Raw genomic sequence first — 27,856 nt, forward strand, 5'->3', positions numbered from 1 at the left:
GGACGTTCAAATAGCCGAATAGAACCTGGCACAGAGTAAACAAATAGTAAATATTCACGTTCTCTCATTCTGGAGACAGGAAGCCCATTAGCCCATACTGGATCACCGTTCTGACCTCAGATGAGACAGTGTCTATATACTTAAGAAGTTTTGCCTATAAAAACGAATAACAATGCTAACTTAACGCATCGATATGCCACTTTACAGTTCTTTAAATACTTTAATACCCCTTGACTCATTTGATCCTGAGAAATTTTGTAAAGTAATCAGAGATCAGTAATCCTGCTTGACAGATGGGGCCCAGGGGGTTAAGTGACATGGCCAAGTGTCAGAGTCACAACTAGAATTAGATTCTAGTCCAGGCTTAATCTCACACGCTCTAAGATAATGTTATTAGCTTGATGTAAGACTAAAAACTGTTATGTATTGGAGGAGGGGAATAATAGAACCAGATTAAAAAGACGACCCTTAGATATAGACCCTGATTTGTTTGCTGTTTGGCTTCTAGCCCTGTGAGCCACTGGGGGAAAGATGTCTCCCCAACTGTATGAGTTCCATCTGCCCTTATCCCCAGAGGAGTTGTTGAAAAGTGGAGGGGTGAATCAGTATGTCGTGCAAGAGGTACTGTCCATCAGACATCTTCCATCGCACCTTAAAGGTAAGACTCCGTAGCTGCCACTGTGCCTAGCACTTCAGAACAACCACCCACATGTGATTATATTGTGTCTGTCTGTTCCACTACACCACTAAGCTCCATGGGGGCACGGAACATGTCTTTCCTATTCCTTACTGTTTTCTCCCTAGCGTTGCATTACACGAAGAGTATGTTCATTGACCACCTTCTCTAGGTTATTCAATAAACAGTCTTGGTGTGTATGATTAGTCTTTGGGGAGAATTTTATTTTAGATCCTGACTTCTTACCATATGCCAAAATAAAGTACTGGTGGTTTTAAGAGTTGTAGGAGAAGATAGCTCCTAGAATGTCTGGGACTTGACCTGACCTGTTTCAGGTAATACTTTTTTAGAGTCTAGATCACATTTCCAAGAGTGCAATAATGGAAAAAAGTATATGTGCACAGTTGCAACACTGTACAATATATGTACAGTGCAGTTGCCCATTGAAACCTAGAGATGACCGAGAACAATTCATGCATTATCAACAAGACCCCATCCATAATGTCACTGTACTTCTTGGAAGGGTCTTGTGTCAGTTAGATTGCTTTGGAGAGTTATAGAGAGTAGAGATTAAGGCTGTGGAGCCAGGCTGCCCGGATTTGAATCCTGCCTCCACTACTCTGACCTTGGACAGTTACTGATTCTCTCTGTGCCTTGGTTTCCTCATCTGGATAGTAACCTGCTTTGTTTGTTATCTCCTACAACAAGTAAGGTTCATTAATTATCAGGCACTTTGATAATATAATTTCAGCTTGTTTCTTCTTGGCCTTCCCATCATTGTTGCCAGATGACAGCTCCTTGCTCTGATGTGCAGAAGTAGAAGAAGGGATTTTTCTATCTTGTGCTTTTTCTTCTTTCTTGTTTTAAAACTACCAGAAGTCTTATAACAGACTTAGCCAGAATTGGATCAGGTGCCTATTTCCCTAACTACTGGTAGGGGAAATGGAATTATCCAGATTAGCTAAATTGATCAAGATCATTACCTAGGCTTCCCTAAACCCGAACATATCACCATTTGGTAAGCAAGGAAGAGAACAGAGTGTGGAGTTGACTGATGGGTGTCCACAGAGAGACCATTCTCTCCATATTGTGTGGATCTGTGCATCGCCAATGGCACAAGCTGCACACTCTAGCAAACTGTTCTTCAGCTGTTATTATGCATCGCTTTGTTACATGAGTGCTCGTTCCTTTTAAGAGTCCTTTTTAGGGCTTCCCTGGTGGCGCAGTGGTTGGGAGTCCGCCTGCCGATGCAGGGGACACGGGTTCGTGCCCCAATCTGGGAGGATCCCATGTGCCACGGAGCGGCTGGGCCCGTGAGCCGTGGCCGCTGGGCCTGTGCGTCCGGAGCCTGTGCTCCGCGACGGGAGAGGCCACAGCAGTGAGAGGCCCGCATACCGCAAAAAAAAAAGAGTCCTTTTTATAACAATTGCATTGCTTTTGGTATTTAGAACCCTAAATACAAGTTCTACTATAAATACACAAGATCAGGTCATTTACTTTGTTCAAGTATTTACTGGTGTTATGCTATGTGCCAGGCAGTGTTCTAGGCACTGGGGATACAACAGTAAATAAAGCAGCCAAGGTGACAAAGTTCTTTCTCTCAAGGCTTTCAACAAGTAATAAATAAATATGGAGTATGTCAGATGGTTGTACATGCCAAGGAGAAAAATAAAGCAAGATAAAAAAGATTACGGTGAGCCAGGTTATGGACTAGCATTTTATGTTGGATGATCAGAGAAGGCTTGCTGATAGATGACATATGAGCAGAGACCATACAAGTGAGGAAGTTACCTATGCAGATTCTCAAGGAAGGGCATTGTAAGCAGACAGGAAAGCCAGTGCTGAGGCCCTGAGGTGGGGAAGTGTCAATGTGGTTGGAGGGGAGAACTCTAGAAAAAGAGAGGTCAGGTGGGAAGTGGTACAGATTATTCTAGAGTCTTGCTCTTCAGAGTGGTCTTCAGACCAGGAGCGTTAATTAGTATCATGATTTAGGAGCTTATTAGAAATGCAGGAGGAAGACCTATCCTCAAACTACTGAATCAGAAATCCATTTCTTAAGAAGATCCCCAGGTAATTCGTATGTACATTTCAGTTGGAGAAGCACTGATCTAGGGTGTTGTGGGTCATGGTAAAGACTTTAGCTTCAGAGAGAGTGAGCTTGAAAGCCATTGTGTTTTGAGCACAGGAGTGACATGGTCTGACATTTAAAAAGTATATCTGCTGTGTTGAGCAGGGACTGTAAGGGGGAAGGGAAGAAGCAGGGGACTAATTAAGAGGCTAATATAATAATACCAGGCAGCTTACCTGGGGTGATAGTGGTGGAGGTGATCATAAAAGGTTAGATCCTGAGTGAATTTTGAAAGTAGAGCCAACAGGATTGTTGATGGACTGGATTGGACTTACAGGGTTCGAGAAAGAAGAATTGAGGATGATTATAAATAAGGCTTTTTGACTTGAGCAACTAGAAGAATGGAGTTGTCATTTACTGAGGTGGGTAGAGTATGAGAGGAGCACGTTTAGACTGTTGGTTATATGATTGTGGAGTTCAGGGGAGAGGTTCCAGCTAACGATACACATTTGGGATTTAATATTCAGCATGTAGAGAGTGTTTAAAGCTGTGAGATTGGAGTAAGTATTGATGGAGAAGAAAAGCAGTTTCAAGACATAAGACCTAAGACAGTCCAACATTTAGAGGCTGGGAAAATGAGAGAGAACCAGTAGAAGAAACTAAGGACTAGTTGTTGAGGCAGAAAGTGAGCAAAGACGCTAAATTAAGAGAAGTTTCAAAAGGGAAAGGAGAGATCAGCTACACATTTAATTGCTGGACTTAGCAATGTGGCAATGGCTGGTAACCTTGAACACTATTTCAGAGCCGTGGGAATGAAGCCTGATTGGAATAGTTTATGAGAAAATGGGAAGAGAGAGGTTAGAGATGATGAGTTTAGATAACCCTTGTTGTTTTGCTTTAAGGAGTAGCAGAGAAATAGGGCGTAGCTGGAGGGGGAGGCAGAGTCAAGGGAGGACTTTTTTTCTTTTTAAGATGGGCAACATCACATGTGTATGTGCTGAATGGGAATAATCAGAGAAGGGGAAAGCTGACGCTCCAGAGGGAGAGTGAATGAGTGTTGGGAGCAGTATCCTTTAAGGAGTCAGAGTAAGCGATCTGGTGCTGGGGGAGGAGGTGGGTTATTAGAGCATGGACACTTTATCCACAGCAGCAAAAAAAAAAGGCAGAGCTTAGGGCACAGGTGCAGGTCGTGCTGATAAATACAGACCTTGGCGCAGTTGGAGTTTCTCTTCTGTCTGATTCAGTTTTCTCAGTGAGATAGGAAGTGACGCCTTTAACTGAAGGGGAGTTGGGGGAAAATGATCTTGATGTTATGAACAGAGGAAAGGTGTGAAATAATTGCCTAGAAGAAAGCAAATAGGCCTGGGAACTTGTTATAGGCTTACTAAGAAATACTAAGGGCCTACTTGAGGTCATAAAGTGAGAATAGTTGGTATGGTTTTATGTTTTTTCGAGCCACTTTTATTTGTGTAGTTACATGAATGGAGTAATCAGTCAGTGGGATATAATCCAGATTTACAAGGGGAGTAAATGTGTTAATAATTAGTGGAAAAAATTAGAAATATCATAATATCTAATGATAGAGGAACAGTAAGTTAATTGAGGTACATTCAGTGGAATGTTATGCAGTCATTAAAGACAAAGGTTTTTTTAATATCCTTATTGTAATATTAAGTTTTAAAAAATGGAACAGAGAGTTGAATATGTGACATGACCTCAACAATAGAAATAGTATGCATAGAAAATAAACTGAAAAAAATTAGCCAGATGTTAACAGTGTTTATTTCTTTCTCATTTTCATTTTACCGTATTTTCCAAATTACAGAAGGAGGTTTGTAAGAGTGGGAGATAGCTTTCAAGTACTGAGTTACATTATGTGCTAAGTATTGTCCTGACTGTTTCATGTGGATTATCTCACTTAATCTTTACCAAAAAGTTCTGAAAAGCCCTATGAGGTATGATCTGTTATTATTCCCAGTTTACAAAAGAGGAAACTGAGACTTGGTAAGCTAAGTAGCTTAGCCTAGTAAATGTTCAAGCCACATGTAAACCTAAGCAGGGTGACTAGACTAGATCAGCAGGTGATGCTTCGGAGAAGTGAAGAGGGATGTGAATGGAGAGAATCATTGGATGTAATAAAAAATAGGTAATGGGTAATCTTTGAGAGAATAGCTGTTAGATTGGTAAATCTCAGAAACTAGGTTTCAGGGAATTGAGAAAGATTACACAAAATTTTAAAGGGATATGAGAGCAAAGTCATAAATGAAAGGCACTGATCGTTTTTGGTTTGTTTGTTTTAAAGAAGTAGGGGCCTAAGCACATTGTCAGGAAAAGAGCATTCCCTAGAGAGGATGAAGCCAGAGGTGAAAGAAAGGAGACAAGTCTTTGGGGCAGTGAGACAGCTTAGCTTCAGAACAGAAAATCTTTTCACTTGAGACTGAAGCAAAGAATGGGAAGGTGTTGGCAGAATGACTTGTTGACAGAGAGGCAGGATTACATGGGGGAGCTTTGGGTCTCATTCTTTTTGGTAAAGTAGAAAGCAGTCATCTGCTAAAAGAAGAGAGGCAAAGCATAAGAAGAGGTATAAAGAAAGGGGGAAACATGCTATGGGTATAGCGCTAGGGAGTCAGTAGGAATTGGAGAAATAAAATAGTTTGTTAAGCATCGCAGAGGACCAGGTTGTAGTTGGACAGCATAACACTGCAATATGATGAATCAGGTCAGTGAGCCAGCAGTGATAATGTAGTACAAGGTTCAAGCTTTGCTTTCTAGGCAAACCCACTTCTTACTGCAGAAAAGAAGAATTTGGTGGAATTCTTTCCCTCCACATCCACAGAAAGAACTAGATATACACCTTGGTTCAAAAGTTAACTCCCGGGATTTCCCTGGTGGCGCAGTGGTTAAGAATCCACCTGACAATGCAGGCGACACAGGTTCGAGCCCTGGTCCGGGAAGATCCCACATGCCGCGGAGCAACTAAGCCTGTGCGTCACAACTACTGAGCCTGTGCTCTAGAGGCCACACATCACAACTACTGAAGCCCCCCTGCCCTAGAGCTCACGCACCGCAACTACTGAGCCCATGCACCACAACTACTGAAGCCCACGCACTCTAGGACCCACGTACCACAACTACTGAGCCTGCATGCTGCAGTTACTGAGCCCACGTGCTACAGCTACTGAGCCCATGCTCCTAGAGCCTGTGCTCCACAACAAGAGAAGCCAACAATGAGGAGCCCGCATACCACAATGAAGAGTGGCCCCCACTCACTGCAGTTAGAAAAAGCCCGCACGCAGCAACAAAGACCCAACGCAGCCAGGAAAAAAAAAAATTAACTCCCATACTGCCTTGCTACTCTTGCATGTTGTAAGTCATAATTAGGTGCTACTCCCTTTTTTTTTTTTTTTTTTTTTTCCTTTTTGCGGTACACGGGCCTCTCACTGCTCTGGCCTCTCCTGTTACAGAGCACAGGCTCCGGACGTGCAGGCTGAGTGGCCATGGCTCACGGGCCCAGCCGCTCCGCGGCATGTGGGATCTTCCCGGACCGGGGCACGAACCCGTTTCCCCTGTATCAGCAGGCGGATTCTCAACCACTGTGCCACCAGGGAAGCTCTGCTACTCCCTTTTATACTGAAGTTTTTATATAGAAGCAGTACAGTGAAGATGAAAAGAGCACTGAGTTTGAGAGTCAAAAGATGCTGGGTTTTCAGGGAGTTCCCTGGTGGCCTAGTGGTTAGGATTTCAGGCTTTCACTGCTGTGGCCCAGGTTCAGTCCCTGGTCGGGGAACTGCAGCCCCCCCCAAAAAAAAACAAATGCTGGATTTTTTAAATGTAATAGAAATACAGATGTCCCCCAGCTTACGATAGTTCAACTTATGATTTTTCAGCTTTATGATGGTGCAAAAGCAATATGTATTCAGTAGAAACCATGTTTCGAATGTTGAATTTTTATCTCTTCCTGGGTTAGCAGCATGTAGTAGGATACTCTTCTCATGATGCTGGGCAGCAAGCACAGCTCCCAACCCACACACTTGAGAGCCATCCTGTACCCAGACAGCCATTCTGCTTTTCACTTTCAGTACAGTGTTCAATAAATTACGAGAAATATTCAACACTTTATTATAAAATAGGCTTTGTAGTAGATGATTTTGCCCAACTGTAGGCTAATGTATGCTTAAGGTAGGCTAGGCTAAGCTATGATATTCAGTGGGTTAGGTGTATTAAATTTTTGAGTTACAGTGTTTTCAACTTACAGGGGATTTTTCAAGATGTAACCCCATCATAAATCAAGGAAAATCTGTGGTAACATGAACCTAAGTGTGTTACAGATGTTTGACCTAATCGCACTAAAGGATTGCAGGAGAACATAACTAACAAGCAACCAGGAGACCCAGTATTTTGGGTCTTTTGTTTGGCTGCGCTGTGTGGCATGCGGCGTCTTGCCCGACCAGGGATCGAACCCGCGCACCCTGCGGCGGAAGTGTGGAGTCTTCACCACTGGACTGCCAGGGAAGTCCAGCATTTTGACTGTAAACTCTATATGAAAGAACTTTACACGATTAGCGTAAGGTAGTTAGTAAATTTATTTTTTAAAGGGGTGTGGGTTAGCAATTCTGAAACTGTATTATGTGTATACTAGGATCAAGCAAATATATAAGTGAATTTATGTTTTTAATATATACACAGATAAAAATATAGGGGTGTGTGCATTTATACCTACATATATGTATATCCTGCTTTTCTCTACTGACAGGGCCTAAAAGCTCCAACAGCAGTGATTTTAACTAGGGCCTAGAACTTGGTTTCTACATACCATTCTCTCATAAAAGAAACCAGGACTCCAGTGAGAATGGTTGATTCCAGGACTGAGCCAAGGAAGGTACAAGACGAGCCTGGAACATCTTGTGGTACAAGAAAGTAAGAGAACAAGAGTGAAGGGAGCATGTCAGAGACACAGGCCAAGTTGAAGGAGCTCCCAGTGGTCAAGTATGGGACAGTCTGAGCAACAAAATTAATAATAAGAAGAATGATTAAAACACAGAATAAAAGAAACGTTCATGAGCCCATTCTGTTGTAAACAAATAATTGGATACATAAATGAAGGGAAAGTAACAGCTCATCTTAGCCTGGCATTCCCATTAAGTAAGCATAAAAGGAATGATAGAAACAGACAAATCACCATTTAGTAAAAGTAATAATTGTGGCAGGCAAGAATCATCCATAGATGCTTAAATAAGTGGGCAGAATGTGGTGAGAAACAGGATTTTCAAAGTATCTCCCCACAAGATACTTACTGGTTGCAAAGGGGAAAATAGTAACTTTGTAGCGGAGACACCCAGGCAAACACTACCAACTGATCAAAGTTAATATCGCTATAGTAATAAGACATTGACATCACCTCCTTCTGGGTTTGATGCATCTGGAAGGACCCATCCTCCCTTTCTCAGTGATCTAGCCAAAAGTGCATGACCTCAATCTAATCATGAGAAAATAGCAGACAAACCCAAAGTGAGGAACATTCTACAGAATAACTGGCAAATACACTTCAAGTGTCAAGATCATGAAAGACAAAGATTGGAGGAGACTAAGGAGGTATGACAAATCAATGCATTGTGGTATCCTAGGTTGGCTCCTGGTCTGGGAAAAGGACAAAAATAGAACAGCTGGCAAAATTCAAGTAAGATCTGTAGATTAGTTAATAACATTGAATTAATGTTCATTTCTTGGTTTAGAATAGATCCTTGTACTATGGTTATATAAGATGTTACCATTATCTGGGTGAAAAATACAAGAACTCTGTACTGTTTTTGCTACTTTTGTAATTTCAAAATTGGAAAAAAAAAGATCCTGAGTTTATGTTCATTGCTCAGTTGGACAAGTCACATAATTTATTTTCCCATAAAATAGGCACCGTACTGTTTGCTTCATCTAGTTCAGAGATGTGGTAATAAAACTCAAGTAAGGCTTTAATTGTAAAACAGGACAAAGTGTCAGATGTTATAATACTAGATTACATTGAAATGAAGTGTCTACTTTTGTGATTCTACCAAGAAAAGCAATTAACTCCATTTTCTGCCATGAGTAGAACTTACCAAAAAGGCCTGTCCCCGGGCTTCCCTGGTGGCGCAGTGGTTGAGAGTCCGCCTGCCGATGCAGGGGACATGGGTTCGTGCCCCGGTCCGGGAGGATCCCACATGCCGTGGAGCGGCTGGGCCCGTGAGCCATGGCCGCTGGGCCTGCGCGTCCGGAGCCTGTGCTCCGCAACGGGAGAGGCCACAGCAGTGAGAGGCCCGCGTACAGCAAAAAAAAAAAAAAAAAAAAAAAGGCCTGTCCCTCTGTATTGATCAGTTTCTTTCATCTTTATAGCATTTCAGGCTGCCTTTCGAGCTCAGGGGCCCCTGGCTATGCTGGAGCATTTTGATACCATCTACAGCATTCTGCAGTAAGTACCCTCTGATACTTTAAAAAGAACTGGTGGCTCTTTGCCCTAACTTTGCATGTTAGTCCTGAAATTCCAATTTATAGTTCACTGATAAATGGTTCTGGGTGCTGACATTTCTACTCATGAGCATTTACCCCAGCTTACCACCATATTTATTCAGTCGAGTAGTTCCACGTGTTTTTTTGTTTTAAGTATTAGATTCCTCAGGTTTGATCTGATCTATTAGAATGGGCTCTGCAGGTTCCTGTCTCACCCCCCGCACTTTCTTTCCCTCATAGTCACTTTCGAAGTATAGACCCTGGCCTCAAGGAAGATACTCTGGAATTCCTGATAAAAGGTGTTTATGGGATAAAAGGTGTTTATGGGTCGGGGGTGGGGGATGGAAGGTGTGTGTTGCTGTTTGTTTGTTTACTGTTTCCTGCCACATGATGATATCAAGGCTGTGGTGATTCAGTTGGTTTGGCTAAGCCCAGGGACCTCTGACCTATAGGTCTGTAATCTTGGTGGGCAATACAGAGTTATGTGTGTTCACTGTAAGGGCAGACCAACAATAAATTCTTCCCACTCTTGAACTGCCTCTCTTCAATAGAGGCAGTTCTTCCTGTTGCCAGAGAGAAATTGGGGTAACTGGAGTGAGAGAGTAGGGATAGGGCATGTTCAGGATATCAGGGTCAGGGGTCCCAGAGGACTTAGCTTGTGTTGTAGCCACTGAGAGATGAAACACAGATCTTTGGTAATCTGATGGCTGCAAGTGCTAGGGGTTTTGAAGTTGGGTTGTATGAGGAAAGTGAATGAAACTGACTCCAGATCCTGCCCCTCGCAGTGGTATCTCGCCACACCCAGGAACTTCCCGCCATCTTGGATGATGCAACTTTGAGTGGGTCCGATAGAAGCGCACACCTAAATGCCCTCAAGATGAACTGCTATGCTCTGATATGCCTCTTGGAATCCTTTGAGACCATGGCCAGCCAGAAAAGCCTCATGGACCTGGCCCTTGGTGGGAAGGTAATTTGTTGTTCCTGGCTCACTTAATATGGGATCTGGGGAGATACGGGAATTGGTGGGAAAGATGGAATTCAGTGATTCTGAGAATCTTTTCCTTTCTGCCCTTGACCCATGTTTAAGGTTTATGAGGAGGTACTCAAAAGTATCACAATGTATCTTTTGCTGACAAGCAGCTCTTTTATATTTTGGAACTTGTAATACTTCCGTCTTACCTTCTACCTTGTCTCAATACTGGATAGTTTGGGCACTCAGACTAGCAGATCATGATCCTTTCAGCTTCCTTATTTTTTCTTAAGTATATCCTTTTTTAGGGTAGGAAAGCCCGGGCCAAGGCAACCTATGGCTTTGACTGGGAAGAAGAGAGGCAACCGATTCTTCAGCTTTTAACACAGCTGCTCCAGTTGGACATCCGTCACCTGTGGAGTCACTCAGTAATCGAAGAGGAGTTTGTCAGGTGGGTAGTTGATTGCTATAGGTGATATTGGCTGTGAGGAATGAGGGCTCTGTTGCTAGATATGCTCTCTCTCTCTCTCTCTATATATATATATATATATATTTATGTATGTATGTATGTATGAATGAACGACTGCGTTGGGTCTTTGTTGCTGTGCGCGGGCTTTCTTCAGTTGCGGCGAGCAGGGGCTACTCTTCGTTGCGGTGCATGGGCTTCTCATTGTGGTGGCTTCTCTTGCTGCGGAGCACGGGCTCTAGGCATATGGGCTTCAGTAGTTCTGGTGTGTGGGCTCTGTAGTTGTAGTGCGTGGGCTCTAGAGCGCAGGCTCAGTAGTTGTGGCGCACGGGCTTAGTTGCTCCGCAGCATGTGCGATCTTCCCGGACCAGGGATCGAACCCGTGTCCCCTTCATTGGCAGGTGGATTCTTAACCACTGCACCACTGGGGAAGCCCTAGATATGCTTTTTGTTTTGTTTTGTTGTTTTTCAATTTTTTAACTTTTTATTTTGAGATAATCTCAGATTTACAGAAAAGTTGCAAGAATAGTACAAAGAATCCTCTATACCCTTCAGACTCCTCAAATGTTAACATTTTACCACATTTGCTTTACTAGATATGCCTTTTAAATACTTCATTTCATCCCTCAGTTCTGTTTGTAATACACAGAAGTATTCCCATTACGTTGAATTGTTCAGAAGTAGATAATGAAGATTAGAAACTGCGTTGAATTTCTCATCTTTAATGCCATTTATTCATTCATGAAACAGTATTTACTGAGAATCTCCTAGGTGCATGGCTGGTGTCGTTAAAGTCACTGAAAACCAGCGTTTCTGCCCTCTTAGAGTTTATATTTTAGATCAGAAGACAATTTTTTAAATAAGTAAAAATATATAGTACGTCTTATAGTTTATTACTGTGGAGAAAGATAGTGGAGGGAGTGGGAAGTTTGATGGGAAAGTGTTGTAATCTTTATCAGCTGTTCTAGCAAGACCTCTTTGAGATGGTGATATTTGAGCAAAGCCCTCGAGAAGGTAATGAGAGCCATGAGGATATTTGGAGGGAGAGCAAGGGCAAGGGCAGGAAACAGCAAGGACAAGGGAGGGAGTGTGTTGAGCACATATAAGTAATAGCGCTGAGGCCAGAGCTGGCAGCTGAGACAGGGTGAGGGGTAGGCTGTGAGGTCGGGGCAACAGGGAGCCAATTGCAGATCCTCATAGGCCGTCACGGTTTGGCATTTATCAGAGTGAGATGGGGCCCCTCGGGTTCCAAGCAGGGCAGTGAGGTGGTCTGGCTTGTCTTCAACAAGGTCATCCTGGCTGTTGTGTTGAAACAGACTCTGGAGGGAAAGGAGGAAAGCGGGAGACCAGTAAGGAGGCTGTGGCGGTCACTTGGGCAAGAGATGACAGTTGCTTAGGCCCGAGAGGGCGCTGGAGATGGGGAGAAGTGCATGCAGTCTGCACTTGTTCTTTTAAGGAGAGCCTACGGGGTGAGCTGACAGATGCGTGAGGTTTGAGGGAGGGTGTGGTCGAGGGTGACTCACCCAGGGTTTTCGCCTGAGCATTTGGAAGAATGTAGCTGCCAGTAACTGAAATAATGGGGAAGGCTGTGGGAGCGTGTTTGGGGGGACAGTAGAAGTTCTGCTTTGGACATAGAAAGCTGGAGGTGCCTATTAGACATCCAAATAGTGTCAGATTTGGTTGTGGAATGTACAAAGCTGGAGGAAGACAGGAGAGCGGTCTAAGCTAGAGCACACATTTGGGAATATAATGCATTTATATAAATGGTATTTGCAGCCATGCGGCTGAATGAGATCACTAAATCAGTAAGCACAGCTAGAAGAGGGCAGAAACCCAAGGACTGTGCCTTGGGGCCCTCCAGCATCAGGAGAGTGAGATGAGGAGAAAGAGCCAGCTGAAGAAACTGAGAAGGGAGGCTGGCCTCCTGGCACCAAATGAGGCATGTTTCAAGGAGAAAGAAGTGATCAGTTGTGTCAGATGCAGCTGAAAGGTCAACTAAGATGAGGACTGCGTTGGCCATTTAACAATGAGAAGTCAGTGGTGACTTTGTCCTGTCTTTTGTCATATATTCAGCTTCTGTAGACATTATAACTGGTTGAAAGTTGGTAATCCAGAAGGAGGAAGTACCTATCTTCCTCCTTTGGGGGTCAGCAAAGCAAAGCAACTTGGTGTGGAAGGCGATAGAATAAAGAAAACTAGAAGACCCTGACTGGGGCAGCAGAGATGGAATGAATGAGGCAAGACCAATGTAGTTGAGTCCAGACCGCTGATGTCACCATCTCAACTGTTCCTTTCTCAGTTTGGTTACTGGCTGCTGCTACCGCCTCCTGGAGAACCCCACCATTAGTCACCAGAAGAACCGCTCCACCCGGGAAGCCATAACACACCTGCTTGGTGTCGCCTTGACACGTTATAACCATATGCTGAGTAAGTTAGCCCTCCGCTTTGCCCCACCCTTTTCATCTTGCCCATGGTTTCTCACGTGTAGCACTTCCACAGGTGCCACTGTGAAGATCATCCAGATGCTGCAGCACTTTGAACACCTGGCATCTGTACTGGTGGCGGCTGTGAGTCTGTGGGCAACTGATTATGGGATGAAGAGCATAGTAGGAGAGATTGTAAGGTGACCCTTCCTTCTCTAATTTCTAATTCTCATTTCCCTCAGGGAGAGTATAAAGATTGGAAATTGCTTCTCTGTGTAACATTAGATTCCTTCAGATATTAGATGCCAACTTTACCTTCCCTTACTGGGACCTGAGTAATTAAGTTATGCTGCTATGGCTGTGTTTATTCCCCTGTGTAGAGAGATTGGACAGAAGTGTCCCCAGGAGTTGAGTCGGGACCCTTCAGGGGCCAAGGGCTTTGCCGCCTTCCTGACAGAACTAGCGGAGCGTGTCCCGGCCACCCTGATGTCCAGTGTGTGCATTCTACTAGATCATCTGGATGGAGAGGTAGGCGGTCCCCTGGGGATCTCAGGGTTTTCTAGGGGTTTTAAGTGCATTGTTGAAAGGCTGTTTCTTAACAAGAAGGAAGCTTTCACTGAAGTCAAGTTGTCTAGGCTAATCACTGTGGCAGTTCCTTCCTATAGAGAAGCAGATGAAGTTTATTGAATTAAATAAAGAGCCACTTATTAATCCTATTTCAGTATGACACTGGTTTCACCCAGGTCTGGAAGGGGAGAGTCTAGTGAGAGTGACTCAGCTGTGATTCTGGTTCCCACCCATTCCTCAGGATGAAGCCCCTTCCTGCCCACCTGGTTCTCAGATCCACCCACATCATCTGTCTTATCCCTCAGTGTTAGCCTGACTGCTTCCCAAGCTGATGCTGGCACTCCTCGGTGAATGTCAGGAACAAAGGCAGTCTGCTTGTTCATCTAATGTACTATAACCTTTTATGCAAGATCCCATTCTCAGGCTCTTGGCCTGGCAAAAACCCCAAACACTGTTCCCCATGATTCTGTAACGGACATGGTTGGCACCAGGGCTGATTTCTGCTTCCTTGTAAGTAAGATGTGGGAAGGGAAGTGTGAGAGAAAGGCGGTGTTTATTAGTAAGGATCAAAGGCTTTGAGGCCTCAGATGAAAGGTAGTAATTAATGCTTTTCAAACATGTGTTGGTGGATGGATGTGATTTCATATTCAGCTGCCACCATGGTTACCTGGGTGAGCCTTGTGGGGAAAAACTGCTCTGGGCTCTTGTTTATTTTGTCCCTACATTCTCCTGACCAGACAAGGCCCTTCTGGGATTCAGCTTTTTCTAGTGACCTCAGGAGTCAATGAATACCTGCTGGGCAGTTGACCAGAGAAAGTCAGAGCTAAGAAAAGCAAGCTTAACCTTGCCTAAAGGCCTTACCCCTTCTTTATGCCTGGATGAGCACAAGAGTTTAGGAAAACGACAGTCAGTATGGGGGTGCAGAGGCTCATACCAGCCTCATATCCCTCTCAGAATTACATGATGCGCAATGCCGTGCTGGCGGCCATGGCGGAGATGGTGCTGCAGGTTCTGAATGGAGATCAGCTGGAGGCGGCAGCCCGAGACACCCGAGACCAGTTCTTGGACACCTTGCAGGCCCACGGCCACGACGTCAGCTCCTTTGTGCGGAGCCGTGTTTTGCAACTCTTTACCCGAATCGTCCAGCAGAAGGTGAGTGTCCTTTGACGTGATAAAGATACACGGTACCCCTCTATGTACAGGCCGAAGAAAAGGAATCCAGGGTCAAAAGAAGAGTAGCTATGTCAAAGAAGAGTCTAGAATTCAGGATTCTACTACCAGTAATAAAGGTCTTCCTCTATCAAGGACAAGGATTCTGGGCTCCATTTAAGGACTACAGTATGTCTTAACCACTACAGACAGTCCTCTTGAGCTATTCACATCCCGTAGAAAAGTTTCCTTAGAATGAGTGGCTAGCTCATGTAGAGTGTACTTCACAATCATCTTGAGCAGAATGGAAGGTGTGGGGCGGGATCTGATCCTGTCTTTCTGTTCCACGTAGGCTCTGCCCCTGACACGTTTCCAGGCAGTGGTGGCCTTAGCAGTGGGGCGTCTGGCAGACAAGTCGGTGCTGGTTTGTAAAAATGCCATCCAGCTCCTTGCCAGTTTTCTCGCCAATAATCCCTTTTCCTGCAAGGTAAGTAGTCTGGGCCCACCCAAAAGAGAAGGAATTAAATGGAAATAGCAGTGAAATTCCATGACTCAGTGACCCTGATGTTCATTTTTACCTTGGTAGCTTAGTGATACTGACCTTGCTGGACCGCTGCAGAAGGAAACCCAGAAATTACAAGAGATGAGGGCCCAGAGGCGAGCTGCAGCTGCTTGTGAGTAGTTGCTGCGGGGGAGTTCTCACCCCAGACATCCTTCTCCTTGCAGCTGGAAACTCAGTGCAAGAGTCTAAGTGAGACTTTCTCATTCAGCCGCAGTGCTGGACCCAGGGGAGGAGTGGGAAGCGATGCTGCCAGAGTTGAAGGCTACCCTGCAGCAGCTGCTGAAGCTTCCCCAGGAAGGAGAGGGGATGCCCGAGGAGGTTGCCGAAACAGAGACAGCGGAAGAGGTGGAAGGACGCATCCGTCGATTGCTAGCCAAAGCTAGTTACAAGTATGTGAAAGAATGGGATATTCTCTCATGACCTGTCAGGTTTAGAGTTAACTTTTAAGACACAATATTTTTTTTTAATTGAAGTATAGTTGATTTACAGTGTTGTGCTAATTTCTGCTTTACAGCAAAGTGACTGTTAATACACATATGTACATTCTTTAACAATGTTTTTTTTAAATGAACTGCACTTAGGGTATGCTGCCATCAGATGGTGGTAGGTGTTTTCATTGCAGTAATAGTCTGAACACCAGATATATGCCAAAGGCAAAGTCTACAATTAAGCATGCTTTTCTGCTTTTACAAATGTTTAAAAAAACTACTAAAACAACTAGACATAAATCGTGTTATAATTAAATATGACCAAAGTCCTGCTTCATTTGAAGAAGACGACCTATAAGTATAATCCTATTTCTATAAAGTAAGTTACTTAAACTTTCTGGGTCTCAGTTTCATTATTTATTTAAAAATAGTTGATTAGGTCATAAGATCTCTAGTGGCTTTTTAATTCCAAAATGTGTGAGCTGATAAATAATAACAAACGTGCTCAATCGTACCTTAATTTTTAAATCAACCTGGTATGAATCCTGATCTTAGAGGAAAGATTTTTGTGACTAGAACTTGAGAGCACCTTGGCAACAAAAGCGTTAGAGCTGTCCACAGGTATTCTTAAACCTCAGCCACAAGTCATTAGTTTACTTCCTACCTAACTAGGCTGCTCAGAAAGGCTGAAGAGAGGGTGGCTAGTTGGCTAATTCCCTACGTCTCTCTGGTGTCTCTCTTTGCTGAAGCGTAAAAGGCAGCCTGCTCTGCCTCCAAGCGTGCTAGTGATGAGTTAGGAAAAGGCTCCTTCTCATGTTAAAGATGCCCCCCCTCCCTCAGCAGTCCTCGCGGCCAGTGCTGGGCGGAGTTCTTAACAGCGGAGGTTCTGGCTGCCAGTTACAAATTTAAACGTGTTAGAACGTAACTTTTTAACAGTTTAATAGCAGAGTTTGGGGGGTTTTTTTGGTTTTTTTTTAAGCAGGAAGCTACTTTTTCGTAATTAGACAATATATTCACATCATACAGTATTTAAAATTTGAACAAGGACGTGCCATGAAAAATCCCTTCCAAACCTGCTTTCCAGCCAGTTAGTTCCCTTCCCATAGCGAGCCTCCTTCTAGAGATAATATGTAGTCACACAGTCAGACATATCTACATTTTTTCCCCCTTTTTATACAAGTGACAGAGTTCTCTACCAGTAGGTCTAGGTTCTTGATGGAATCATGACACAGGCTCCCTGACACAAGGCTGCAGTGACACTCTTATGGGTGCCTGATTGGTGACAGGTGATGTTCTGTCAGGCAGGCCATCATTCTCACTCAAGAAGCCATAGGCCACTTCCAGGAATCTGAACCCTTCTGTCATATGGACCCAGAGGAGTCAGAGAAGACTGCGTTCTTGAATCTCTTAGGAACTATCTTCAAAGGTAAATTCCTTTTCCTTCTTCAGTCAGCAAACAAGACACTTCAACTGTATTTATAGACCATTTACTTTCTGTCAGACACTGGCCTGGCTGGCAGCCTGGTGCTGAAAGAGGCCAGAGGGGAGTTAGTGGTGCTTCTGCTCTGGAATGGAAGCAGCCTACGGGCCTAAGATTTAGTCACGGGGTATAAAAGGTTATTTCCAAACTGTAGAGGACTTGAGGAATCTTTTTTGAGAAATGAACCAACATATTTTAGAATAAATTCTAAATTTATACTTTCCTAGTGGGAATTCCCCGGTGGTCCAGTGGTTAGGACTCTGCATTTCCATTGCAGGGGTCACAGGTTCGATCCTTGGTCAGGGAACTAAGATCCCGCAAGTAGCACAGCACGGCAAAAAAAAAAAAAAAAAAAGCTTTCCTATTGTAGAAACAAATATTCAGCGATGTTTAGAACTGTTGGGTTTCCCCGTATACCCTTGAACGAAAACCATCCTGTAATTCTTTAACTCTAGGCCCAGCAGCTCCCACACAGGAGAAGAATCCCCAGGGGGCTGCGGGGAACTTGGGCCCAGGAGAGACTGGCTGCAAAGACAAGCCCAGTGTGTCAGAGCCTGAGAAATGCAGGGAAAACGATGAGCTGGTGAAGCAGGAGATGCTGGTGCAGTATCTGCAGGATGCCTACAGCTTCTCTCTGAAGATCACAGAGGCCATTGGCATCATAAGCAAGATGATGTATGAACACACAACTACAGGTACGCCGGCATCCCCTCTGCAAGGACTGGGTCTTGGAGTTGGAAGAACCAGTCTTGTCCGTACTTTATTGATGTCTGTCCGCTCTTTGAAAGGCCCGGATTCTTTCTTCAATTTGCTTTGTGTAGCCCTGCGGAGTGTGCATATAGTATTTCACAGGGCATTTAGGGGAGTTGGCATCCTCAGGGAAAAAGGAGGAAGGCCTCCGCTCGCATGTTGCTACATTAAGAAAGGTTCCGCCTTTAAGTATTGGGGGAGTTTTGCCAAGCAGATAGGTGACATTTGTGTCTGTCCTCTCAGTGGTACAGGAGGTGATTGAATTCTTTGTGATGGTATTCCAATTTGGGGTACCCCAGGCCCTGTTCGGGGTGCGCCGCATGCTGCCTCTCATCTGGTCGAAGGAGCCTGGTGTCCGGGAAGCTGTGCTGAACGCCTACCGCCAACTTTACCTCAAACCTAAGGGGGACTCTGCCAGGTAGATGGGCTGTGTTTCGCCTCCTGAAGGAGTTGGGGGGAGTGGGCACCCTTCTTCTAGAGGCGTTCTAGCTCCAGAGGCACTAGGTCTGTAATGGGCTCGGGGTGGGGCTGAACTTACAGTGAAACCCATCCTAAGCAGTTATTTGGTTTGTTTTTCTTTTTATTGAAGTATAGTTGATGTGTACAATATTAAACGTTAGAAGTGTGCAATATAGTAATTCACTATTTTTAAAGGTTATACTCCATTTATAGTTATAAAATATTGCCCATGTACAGTATATCCTTGTAGCTTACTTTATACATAATAGTTTGTACCTCTTAATCTCCTGCCCCTGTATTGTCCCTCCCCCTTCCCTCTCCCCGCTAGTTTGTTCTCTATATCTGTGAGTCTAAAGCAGTTATTTATTATTTGACACTGTGGTGGGATTGCCTAATAACCTGTTTGCCAGGTTCAGCTTCTTGGTCTTTTAATGACCCCTGATCTCTGCTGTTCCCACAGAGCCAAGGCCCAGACTTTGATTCACAATCTCTCTTTGCTGCTAGTGGATGCCTCAGTTGGGACCATTCAGTGTCTTGAGGAAATTGTAAGTCTCCTCACTTTGACTTACTCATTCAGCAAGTATTAGTGAGTGATTACTATGTGTTCAGCAACTTACTCAGCCCTGCAAAGAAGTATAAGATTATTCGCTTTCAAGTCTAGCTGGCAACCCAAAACACAACACATTTCTAGAGCAATGCAGCAGATTGCTAAGTGGCCCAGGCAATGATTATAGTAGCGATAGTAATATAATAATAGTAACACATTATGCCAGGTACTGTATTTAGCACTTTGCTCATATTAATTTGCTAATCCTCACAACAGCCCTAGGAGGTTATGCTATTATCAGCATTTTACAATGAGAAATCTGAGGCACAGAGATCTTAAAGAAGTTGGCTAATTTCAGCTACTTAGGAGCAAAGGTTGAGATTCAAACTCGGGCATAAGAGTTCCAGAAAACATACTCTTACCTGGTATATTATATTGACGAGTAGAGTGGGAAAGAGAGCAGTGTGAGGTGGAATACTCGAGGGAAAAGCTTCCTGAAGGTGGCAGGACTTAATTTGGGCCTTGATGAGTAGGATTTAGAGAATTAAAGAAAGGAAGGAGTTAAAGAGAAATGAAAAAGAAATGAAAACATTTCAGACAGAAAGCCACGAAAGAGCACTGCCTATGTTGTAGAATGAAGACGATTGTGTTCTGGCTCAAAACTGTCATCTGGAAAAGATAGGAAGCTGGAAATGTGGGTTGGAACTAAATCGGGAAGATCCCGGGATGCCTTTCAAGAGTCTAGGACCTGAACCTTGTCAGCCAGGGACTCCAGCATTTTAGTGAGGCAGAGCTGCTTTGAAGGGTTTGGATTATGGGACAGAAGGCAGAGGTGGTGCTGCGTACCAGCGTCCACTGGGAGGAGCGTCACCGCGGGAAAGAAGAGCCTGCTGGTGGCACTTGGCCCGAGATCTTGTAGAGTGGCTGCTGGCCAGGAGCCCATGCAGCGGGCAAAGGAGAGCTATCTCTGCATGGTGAGCAGAGCTGTGGCATGGTGAAACAGACGTCTGGGGAGGTCACAGCATACAGGTTGGTTGGAGCAGAGGCTAGGGACAGGGATGTCCCTGGAGGCTGCTGTAGATGTGCAGTGACAGGGGTCTAGACTTTGGGGGTGGGAGGAAAATCTGGAGAATTGCACTTTAATGGAAGATAAATTTTAAGAGGAAGAATAGGTCGGACTAAGTGACTGATACATAAAATATTAGGTGACTATGAAGTTTGAAGCATATGTGACTGTTGGTGTTGGTGCCGTTGGCAAAATGAAAAGGCAAGAAAGGACGATGGCGTCCATTTCAGACATGCTGAGCTAGCGGTTACAGGAAGAAACCTACTAGAAATCCCCAGAATGTAGTCCAGACTGTAGATCCACAGGAACTCGAGGTCAGTTTCAGTGTGTCATCTTCATGAACGTAGATTTGAAGGCATGAAAGCAGAAAAGTAACAGAGATGGAAGTACCTCTCCAGCCCCCACTTTACATTTCGAGCCTCCTCCTTCCTCTCCCACTCCTCAACATTGCCTTTACTTACTTAGGTTCTCGATATTCTCTTCAGAGGAGGTGGACCAAGCATCAGGGGAATTGTTATTTTTTGGCCTGAGCCCTTTTTCTTTTCTCTTCAGCTCTGTGAGTTTGTGCAGAAGGATGAATTGAAACCAGCAGTGACCCAAGTGCTGTGGGAGCGGGCAACGAAGAAGGTGCCCTGCTCTGCTCTGGAGCGCTGTTCTTCTGTCATGCTTCTCGGGATGATGGCACGGTGAGGCTCAGATCCAGACAGGCGGTAGGACGAGAGAGGAAGGGAAGGTTCTCTTAAGACTGCTTCAGTGGGGCTTCCCTGGTGGTGCAGTGGTTGAGAATCTGCCTGCTAATGCAGGGGACATGGGTTTGAGCCCTGGTCTGCGAGGATCCCACATGCCGCGGAGCGGCCGGGCCCGTGAGCCATGGCTGCTGAGCCTGTGCGTCCGGAGCCTGTGCTCTGCAACAAGAGAGGCCACGATAGTGAGAGGCCCGCGCACTGCGATGAAGAGTGACCCCCGCTTGCCACAACTAGAGAAAGCCCTCGCACAGAAACGAAGACCCAACACAGCAAAAATAAATTAATTAATTAATAAACTCCTACCCCCAACATCTTCTTTAAAAAAAAAAAAAAAAAAAAGACTGCTTCAGTAATAGCAGTCAGGCCCAGCTGAGCTCTGTGCACGCATCAGCCACCTAAATGGAGAATAACAGTGACCGTACCAGTCTACCCCCAGGCAGCAGAAACAGTGGGGTCAACAGAGCAAGAGGGATGCCAAGGGGCCAGCCCTATGCCAGAGCCTCTCTGTAGCGCTCCAAGGCTCTCGAAGCCCTAAGTTGGGTGCTAGTTCCTACCCCCTTGGTGTTGTCCCCCACGCAGAGGGGTCCGTGAGTGGCTTTAACTCTATGGCTTCCTTCTCCTAGAGGAAAACCAGAAATTGTAGGAAGCAACTTAGACACACTGGTGAGCATAGGGCTGGATGAGAAGCTTCCACAGGACTACAGGTTGGCCCAACAGGTGTGCCGTGCCATTGCCAACATCTCTGACAGGAGGAAGGTACGTGGGGTGGGTACGTCCAAACTAAGGAGAGTGGGCATTCTCCTGTCCACCGTCAACACACACCCGCGTTGTCTTCCCTGCTTTCGACAGCCTTCTCTGGGCAAACGTCACCCTCCCTTCCGGCTGCCCCAGGAACACTGCTTGTTTGAGCGACTGCAGGAGACGGTCACGAAAGGTGAGCTACCATGAAGGGCCTCGGGCAGAATTGGGCCTTTGTCTGCAGTGGCAACTTCTCCCTTCTGCTGCGCAGGCGTTGTCTGCCCAGACCCACTCTGGATCCCATTCAAGGAGGCGGCAGTGACCCTCATTTACCAGCTGGCAGAGGGCCCCGAGGTGATCTGTGCCCGGATGCTGCAGGGCTGTGCAAAGCAGGCCCTGGAGAAGCTGGGAGAGAAAAGCACCCCCCAGGAGGCCACGAGTAAGTAGGCAAGAGGGTCGGTGGGCCCGCGGGCAGCAGCCAGCTTCTGCTGCCGTCCCTGCCGGCCGGGAGCCACTGATACTACCACTTCCTACAACCACTCCCGATCCCCTCAACCCCCGCTGTCCCTTTCTGTCACTCAGGCCGGGCCCGTCACTGCTACCACACCCTCCACCCCCAGCTCTTGCCTCTTCACTGGGGTGTAGAGCGCGTGAGCAAGGGGGCCATCAGTATGGCGGGGGCCTGTGAGACTTGATTGTCTTTTTCTCCGTGCTTTCCCGCTCCCCCTCCTGCAGAGGACACGCCTGTGCTCCCCACTTTCCTGTTGATGAACCTGCTGTCCCTGGCCGGGGATGTGGCTCTGCAGCAGCTGGTGCATCTGGAGCAGGCAGTGAGTGGAGAGCTCTGTCGGCGCCGAGTTCTTCGGGAAGAACAGGAGCATAAGACGAAAGAGCCAAAGGAGAAGGTGAGTGGCACGCCTGCGCATTTGGGTTCGGGTCCCAGGCGTTTCCCAGATTTGCTTCCGGCCCTCGGGTCCTTGACATTTCCTTCTGGGGATCTCCGCTTCTCTCCTGTTAAATGAGCTGATGGAGACTGCCTCCTTGCTGCAACTACTCTGGAAATGATTAGTGAGAACAAAGATGGATCACCCAGGAAGGAAAGCTTTAGGTAAATACAGAGCATCGAGATAAGGACCTTGGCACAAGACACAGGCTGTGCCCTAGGCAGTGTTTGTTAGTTAGCACAGTCCCAGGGCCTTTCCGGCAGCCTTGGTGACTGGGCGTAGCACCTGATGGGACCTTGTGTTCTCTCCACTAGAGGCAGTGATGTCTGGCAGACAGATGAGTGACAGAGCCCTGCAGCAGTGAGATAAAGTCTGCCCTTCTCTGTGACCTTGAACCATTGTCTGGCAGGCCCCGTCTGTTTACTGTGTCTAGGAAGTTATGTGCTTCTGAGGAGGAATTCAGAAGAGGTGTGGGGTGCTTCGGCAACTTGAACACAAACGGACCTAGTTCTCTTCCGGTTTAATTCAAGAGTCCTTCTTTGGATACACGTGACACACCTGTGACTGGTTTTGCAGAATTTGCCTTTCCCCAGATCCATTTGTGCGAAATGAAGGGTAGGCTGGAATCAAAACGGTCTGCTCACCCATGACCTGGCTGCTCTCCCATCAGAATCCAAGCTCTGAGGCCACCATGGAGGAGGAGATGGGGCTGGTTGGGGCTACAGCTGATGACACCGAGGCAGAACTCATCCGCGGCATCTGTGAGCTGGAGCTGCTAGATGGTGAGAAGAATTGCTGAGTGGCCCTCTCCCTGGCTAGGTAGGCTGTCCCAAACCTAGAGTTGTTCCTTCACCAGGCAAACAGACACTGGCTGCGTTTGTTCCACTTCTGCTTAAAGTCTGCAACAACCCTGGTCTCTATAGCAACCCAGAGCTCTCTGCAGCTGCTTCACTTGCCCTCGGCAAGTTCTGCATGATCAGGTAGGCCCTGGGGTGGGCATCACCTTCTCCAGGAGGATGGGGGATGGTATGGTTTCCCTGATGATCCTCTCTTTGCCCCTAGTGCCACTTTCTGTGACTCCCAGCTTCGTCTTCTGTTCACCATGCTAGAAAAGTCTTCGCTCCCCATCGTTCGATCTAACCTCATGATTGCTACTGGGGATCTGGCCATCCGCTTCCCCAACCTGGTGGACCCCTGGACACCTCATCTGTATGCTCGGTGAGGGACACCTCACAGCACCTTCGCCGTCCCTGCCAGCCCTGGAGGCTGTGGTGAAGTCAGTGTGAGAATCCCCAAAACTGTGCCCTGGTCCTTAATGTTCCCTTGAACATCTGTGCAGGCCCTGGCTGAGTGTGGCCCCAAAGGGATTGATGTTTCTTCTCTAAAGCCTTGGTTACAGCCTTGGCCTCTTTCCCCAAACCCAGCTTTCAACTCTAAACATCCCCTAACTGCTTCTAGAATGGCACTAGGAAGAGGCCATAGAGTCCTACTGAGGGCCTGTCTGCCAGCGTCAGCTTTAGCCCATGGTCTTGGTCCTAATGACTCGGATTTCATTCTTAGTCTCCGGGACCCCGCTCAGCAAGTGCGGAAAACAGCCGGGCTGGTGATGACCCACCTGATCCTGAAGGACATGGTGAAGGTGAAGGGGCAGGTGAGCGAGATGGCCGTGCTGCTCATCGACCCTGCCCCTCAGATCGCTGCCCTGGCCAAGAACTTCTTCAACGAGCTCTCCCACAAGGTGAGAGGTGGGGGGCAGCTTAGAGCTTGCTGCCAGGGGAACATGCAGGTCACCTCGTCTCTTTGATATGACTCTCTCTCTCTCACAGGGCAATGCGATCTATAACCTCCTTCCAGATATCATCAGCCGCCTGTCAGCCCCTGAGGGAGGAGTGGAGGAGGAGCCTTTCCACACCATCATGAAGTACAGTTCCCTGGGCCTTGGGGCACGTTTTCCATTGTAGAGCAGCCTTAGGAATCAGACAAACCTGTATGTGATTTCTGGCTCTGCTACTCTTTAGCCTGTGGACTTCAGCAATAACCACCTCTCTGTGCCTGTTCCTCCTGTGTAAAATGAGGCCAGAAATACTTCCCCTTTATTAGTTCTTGAAAAGATTCAATAAGGCAAAAGTCCTGACACTGGACAGCAGCTGCTTTTGTTATAAATTGCGTCACAGTGAAATTCCTCAGGAGGGTGGGGTGGGCCCTTCCCTGAGGCGTGAGAGAGGGCAGGAGGTACAGGCCTGGGCATGGGTTGCGGCAGAGAAGAGCCTGCTACGGAGTCAGGAGGATGACAGAAGGCTGGTGCTGGGGAGGGTACGGGGTTGGTGTTGGCAGTGGGTGGGTTCGGAGCTGCCCCCGGAGACGGCACATCCGCATCTCCCCTCCTGCAGGCAGCTCCTTTGCTACATCACCAAGGACAAGCAGACCGAGAGCCTGGTGGAGAAGCTGTGTCAGCGGTTCCGCACGGCCCAGTACGCTGCCTGCCTTGAGGGCTCTTTGTGGCGAGAGGGAAAGAGCCCTCCCACCCAGGGGCCTCCCCGGGGCTGTGGGAGGCTGATGAGGAAGGAGGCCTTTCCCTCCTGGGTCCCACTGCTCCTCACAGAGCCATCCCGCCCACAGGACCGAGCGCCAGTACCGGGACCTGGCCTACTGCGTGTCACAGCTGCCCCTCACAGAGCGGGGTCTCCGCAAGATGCTGGAAAACTTTGACTGCTTTGGAGATAAACTGTCAGACGAGTCCATCTTCAGCGCCTTTTTGTCCGCTGTGGGCAAGTTGCGGCGTGGAGCCAAGCCCGAGGGCAAGGTGAGCGGTGCCCGCCCGCATTCCAGCCGCAGTTCATTCCGCTGTTCTGAGGCTCTGGATTTCTGACTTAGCCCCAGCTGATTGCAACCAAGTAACCAGAGTGACCTGAGACCAGATCTTTCTGTCTCCAATTCCTGATTCTTTGTTTCTCTTTTTTCTTTTCTTTAGTAGACTTTACTGAGGGCAGTTTCAGGTTCAAAGCAAAATTGAGTAAAATATAGAGTTCCCCCATGTGCCCCCTGCCCCCAGGCAGGCACAGCCTCACAGCCTCCCCGGTTACCGGCATCCCCGCCAGAGGCTAGAGCAGGACATCCATGAACCTGCCTGGACACATCACCATCGCCCAGAGAGCGTGGTTTCCGGGAGGGTTCACTCTCGGTGATGTGCGCGCTGAGGGTTTAGAATGTATTGTGACCTGTGCCCACTGCTGTGCGACATTCAGAGTAGATTCCCTGCTCTGAGCATCCTCTGCTCCCCTGTTCACCCCACCTCCCCGAAGCCCTGGCAGCCACTGGTCTGTTTACTGTTGCCACAGCTTCGCCTTTCGCAGGGTGTCATATCATCGCACCCACACGGTATATGCTTTTCTCAGTTGTGTTCTTTCATCCAGTGATATGCGTTTAAGCTTCCTCCATGTCTTTTCACGGACTTGTGTTTTTTTTTTTTTTTTTTTTTGGCTGCGTTGGGTCTTCGTTGCTGTGCGCGGGCTTTCTCTAGTTGCGGCGAGCGGGGGCTGCTCTTCGTTGCAGTGCGTGGGCTTCTCATTGCGGTGGCTTCTCTTGTTGCGGAGCCTGGGCTCTAGGTGTGCGGGCTTCAGTAGTTGTGGCACACGGGCTCAGTAGTTGTGGCTCACAGGCTCTAGAGTGCAGACTCAGTAGTTGTGGCACATGGACTTAGTTGTTCCATGGCATGTGGGATCTTCCCGGACCAGGGCTTGAACCCTGTCCCCTGCATTGGCAGGCAGATTCTTTATTTTTTTTTTTTTTTTTTGCGGTACGCGGGCCTCTCACTGTTGTGGCCTCTCCCGTTGCGGACGCACAGGCTCAGCGGCCATGGCTCACGGGCCCAGCCATTCCACGGCATGTGGGATCTTCCCGGACCAGGGCATGAATCCGTGTCCCCTGCATCGGCAGGCGGACTCTCAACCACTGCGCCACCAGGGAAGCTCCCAGGCAGATTCTTAACCACTGCACCACCAGGGAAGCCCCAACTTGTTTCTTTTTAATCATAGAAATAACTATATTTCCAGGCCTGCTTTTCACCTCTTTTTGCCTCCAGGCTGTAATAGATGAATTCGAGCAGAAGCTTCGGGCCTGTCACACCAGAGGTTTGGATGCAATAGAGGAACTTGAGATTGGCCAAGCGGGTAGCCAGAGAGCCCCATCAGCCAGGAAACAGCCTGCTGGTACGTGAGGCAGCCCCTCGCGGGACAGACCAGGCGGGGCCCTCCTCTCAGATAGAGGTTCCTTTTGTCTTTCCTTTTTGGACTCATGCCTCTGCCTTTTCTAGTCTCTAGACACCGGCGTCTGGCTTCTGCAGCGTCACACAGTGACTTTGTCACACCTGAGCCCCGCCGTACTACCCGATGGCATCCAGACACCCAGCGGCAAGTTTCAAGAAAGAAACTCAGAATCGTCTTCTCAAGTGATGAGTCCAGCGAGGAAGGTACGGTGCTTCCTTCCACACCGAGCCCAGAAGAAGCATAGCTCGGGGGGGCGGGGGGGAGGCTGGCTTTGATGGGGTCCTGCTGCATAGGCCCCCTGCCCCCAAGGTCCTCTTCCTCCCTGTGCAGTGTGGCCTGGGACTGTCCCATTTGTTCTCTGAGACCTCTGTTTCACCATCTTTGTGACTCAGCTTTTTCTTATTCCCCCAATTCTTTGAATAGAACCGTTAGCAGAGATGACAGAAGATGAGACACCCAAGAAAACCACCCCCATCCGCCGCCGAGCATCTGCTCACAGGCACAGGTCCTAGGGGCAGCCTTGCCTGTTCCCAACCCTGCTGTGCTGGTGTCTTGTGGAGTGACCTTGAATTCTGTTCCCCTTGTAAAATACTTGTTTGCCTGTCTCCTTGTTTTTTTAATGCATAAATGGTCTTTGTAACAGACGGCTTTGCTCTTAAACTAGCCTAACTGAACTGAGTTGAGCTGCTTTCCTTGGAATATACATTTGCCAGTTTCCTAGTTTTCCAATGAATAAACGTTTTTATATACTTTTAGAGGTTTTTCCTAAGCTCATCTTTGTTTCACCTTTCTCCTTAGCCCAGAGGCAGGCAGCAGATAGAGGGTTATTGATCCAGAAGATGATGAGCCCAGGAGTCTGGGGCCCGTCCAGCATCTGCTGAGTTTCACGCCCCCTCAGTGCCTCATCTTTCCCTCTCGACCTCCCCACCCTGCACGCGTGGCAGGATTGCTCCGCTGTGCAGAATTAGGCAGCGTCTAGACTCCAGATCCACACTTCTCAATCTGGGGGCAATTTTGCCCTGCAGGGGACAGTTGGCAACATCTAGAGACTATTTTTGTGGTCACAACCCAG

General features: G+C 47.1%; 1 protein-coding gene across 2 annotated transcripts; it reads left to right on the top strand.

Annotated features, from left to right (window-relative positions):
• Positions 1–531: 531 nt before the first annotated feature.
• On the top strand, positions 532–27,489 carry NCAPD2 (non-SMC condensin I complex subunit D2; the record flags this gene model as incomplete). 2 transcript variants are annotated; one of them, XM_082665845.1, is made up of 31 exons in its annotated part: positions 532–658; positions 9,111–9,186; positions 9,465–9,523; positions 10,010–10,191; positions 10,503–10,645; positions 12,960–13,087; positions 13,160–13,283; positions 13,464–13,611; positions 14,605–14,802; positions 15,152–15,286; positions 15,386–15,473; positions 15,570–15,754; positions 17,095–17,215; positions 17,725–17,964; positions 18,263–18,437; positions 18,939–19,023; positions 20,644–20,777; positions 21,461–21,593; positions 21,687–21,771; positions 21,847–22,014; positions 22,311–22,480; positions 23,190–23,301; positions 23,376–23,499; positions 23,582–23,737; positions 24,080–24,257; positions 24,346–24,440; positions 24,910–24,990; positions 25,139–25,322; positions 26,601–26,727; positions 26,832–26,987; positions 27,208–27,489. In XM_082665845.1, 31 exons carry the CDS (start codon positions 532–534, stop codon positions 27,294–27,296), a joined length of 4,206 nt encoding a protein of 1,401 aa, XP_082521971.1. In that variant the 3' UTR covers positions 27,297–27,489. The 2 variants fall into 2 exon arrangements, with proteins under 2 accessions (XP_082521971.1, XP_082521970.1); XM_082665844.1 differs by having other exon boundaries at positions 15,570–15,750; positions 17,091–17,215; positions 17,734–17,964.
• Positions 27,490–27,856: the final 367 nt, after the last annotated feature.

This window comes from Grampus griseus (genome assembly GCF_964374135.1).
Source record: "Grampus griseus genome assembly, chromosome: 11".
NCBI classification, from domain to species: Eukaryota; Metazoa; Chordata; class Mammalia; order Artiodactyla; family Delphinidae; genus Grampus; species Grampus griseus.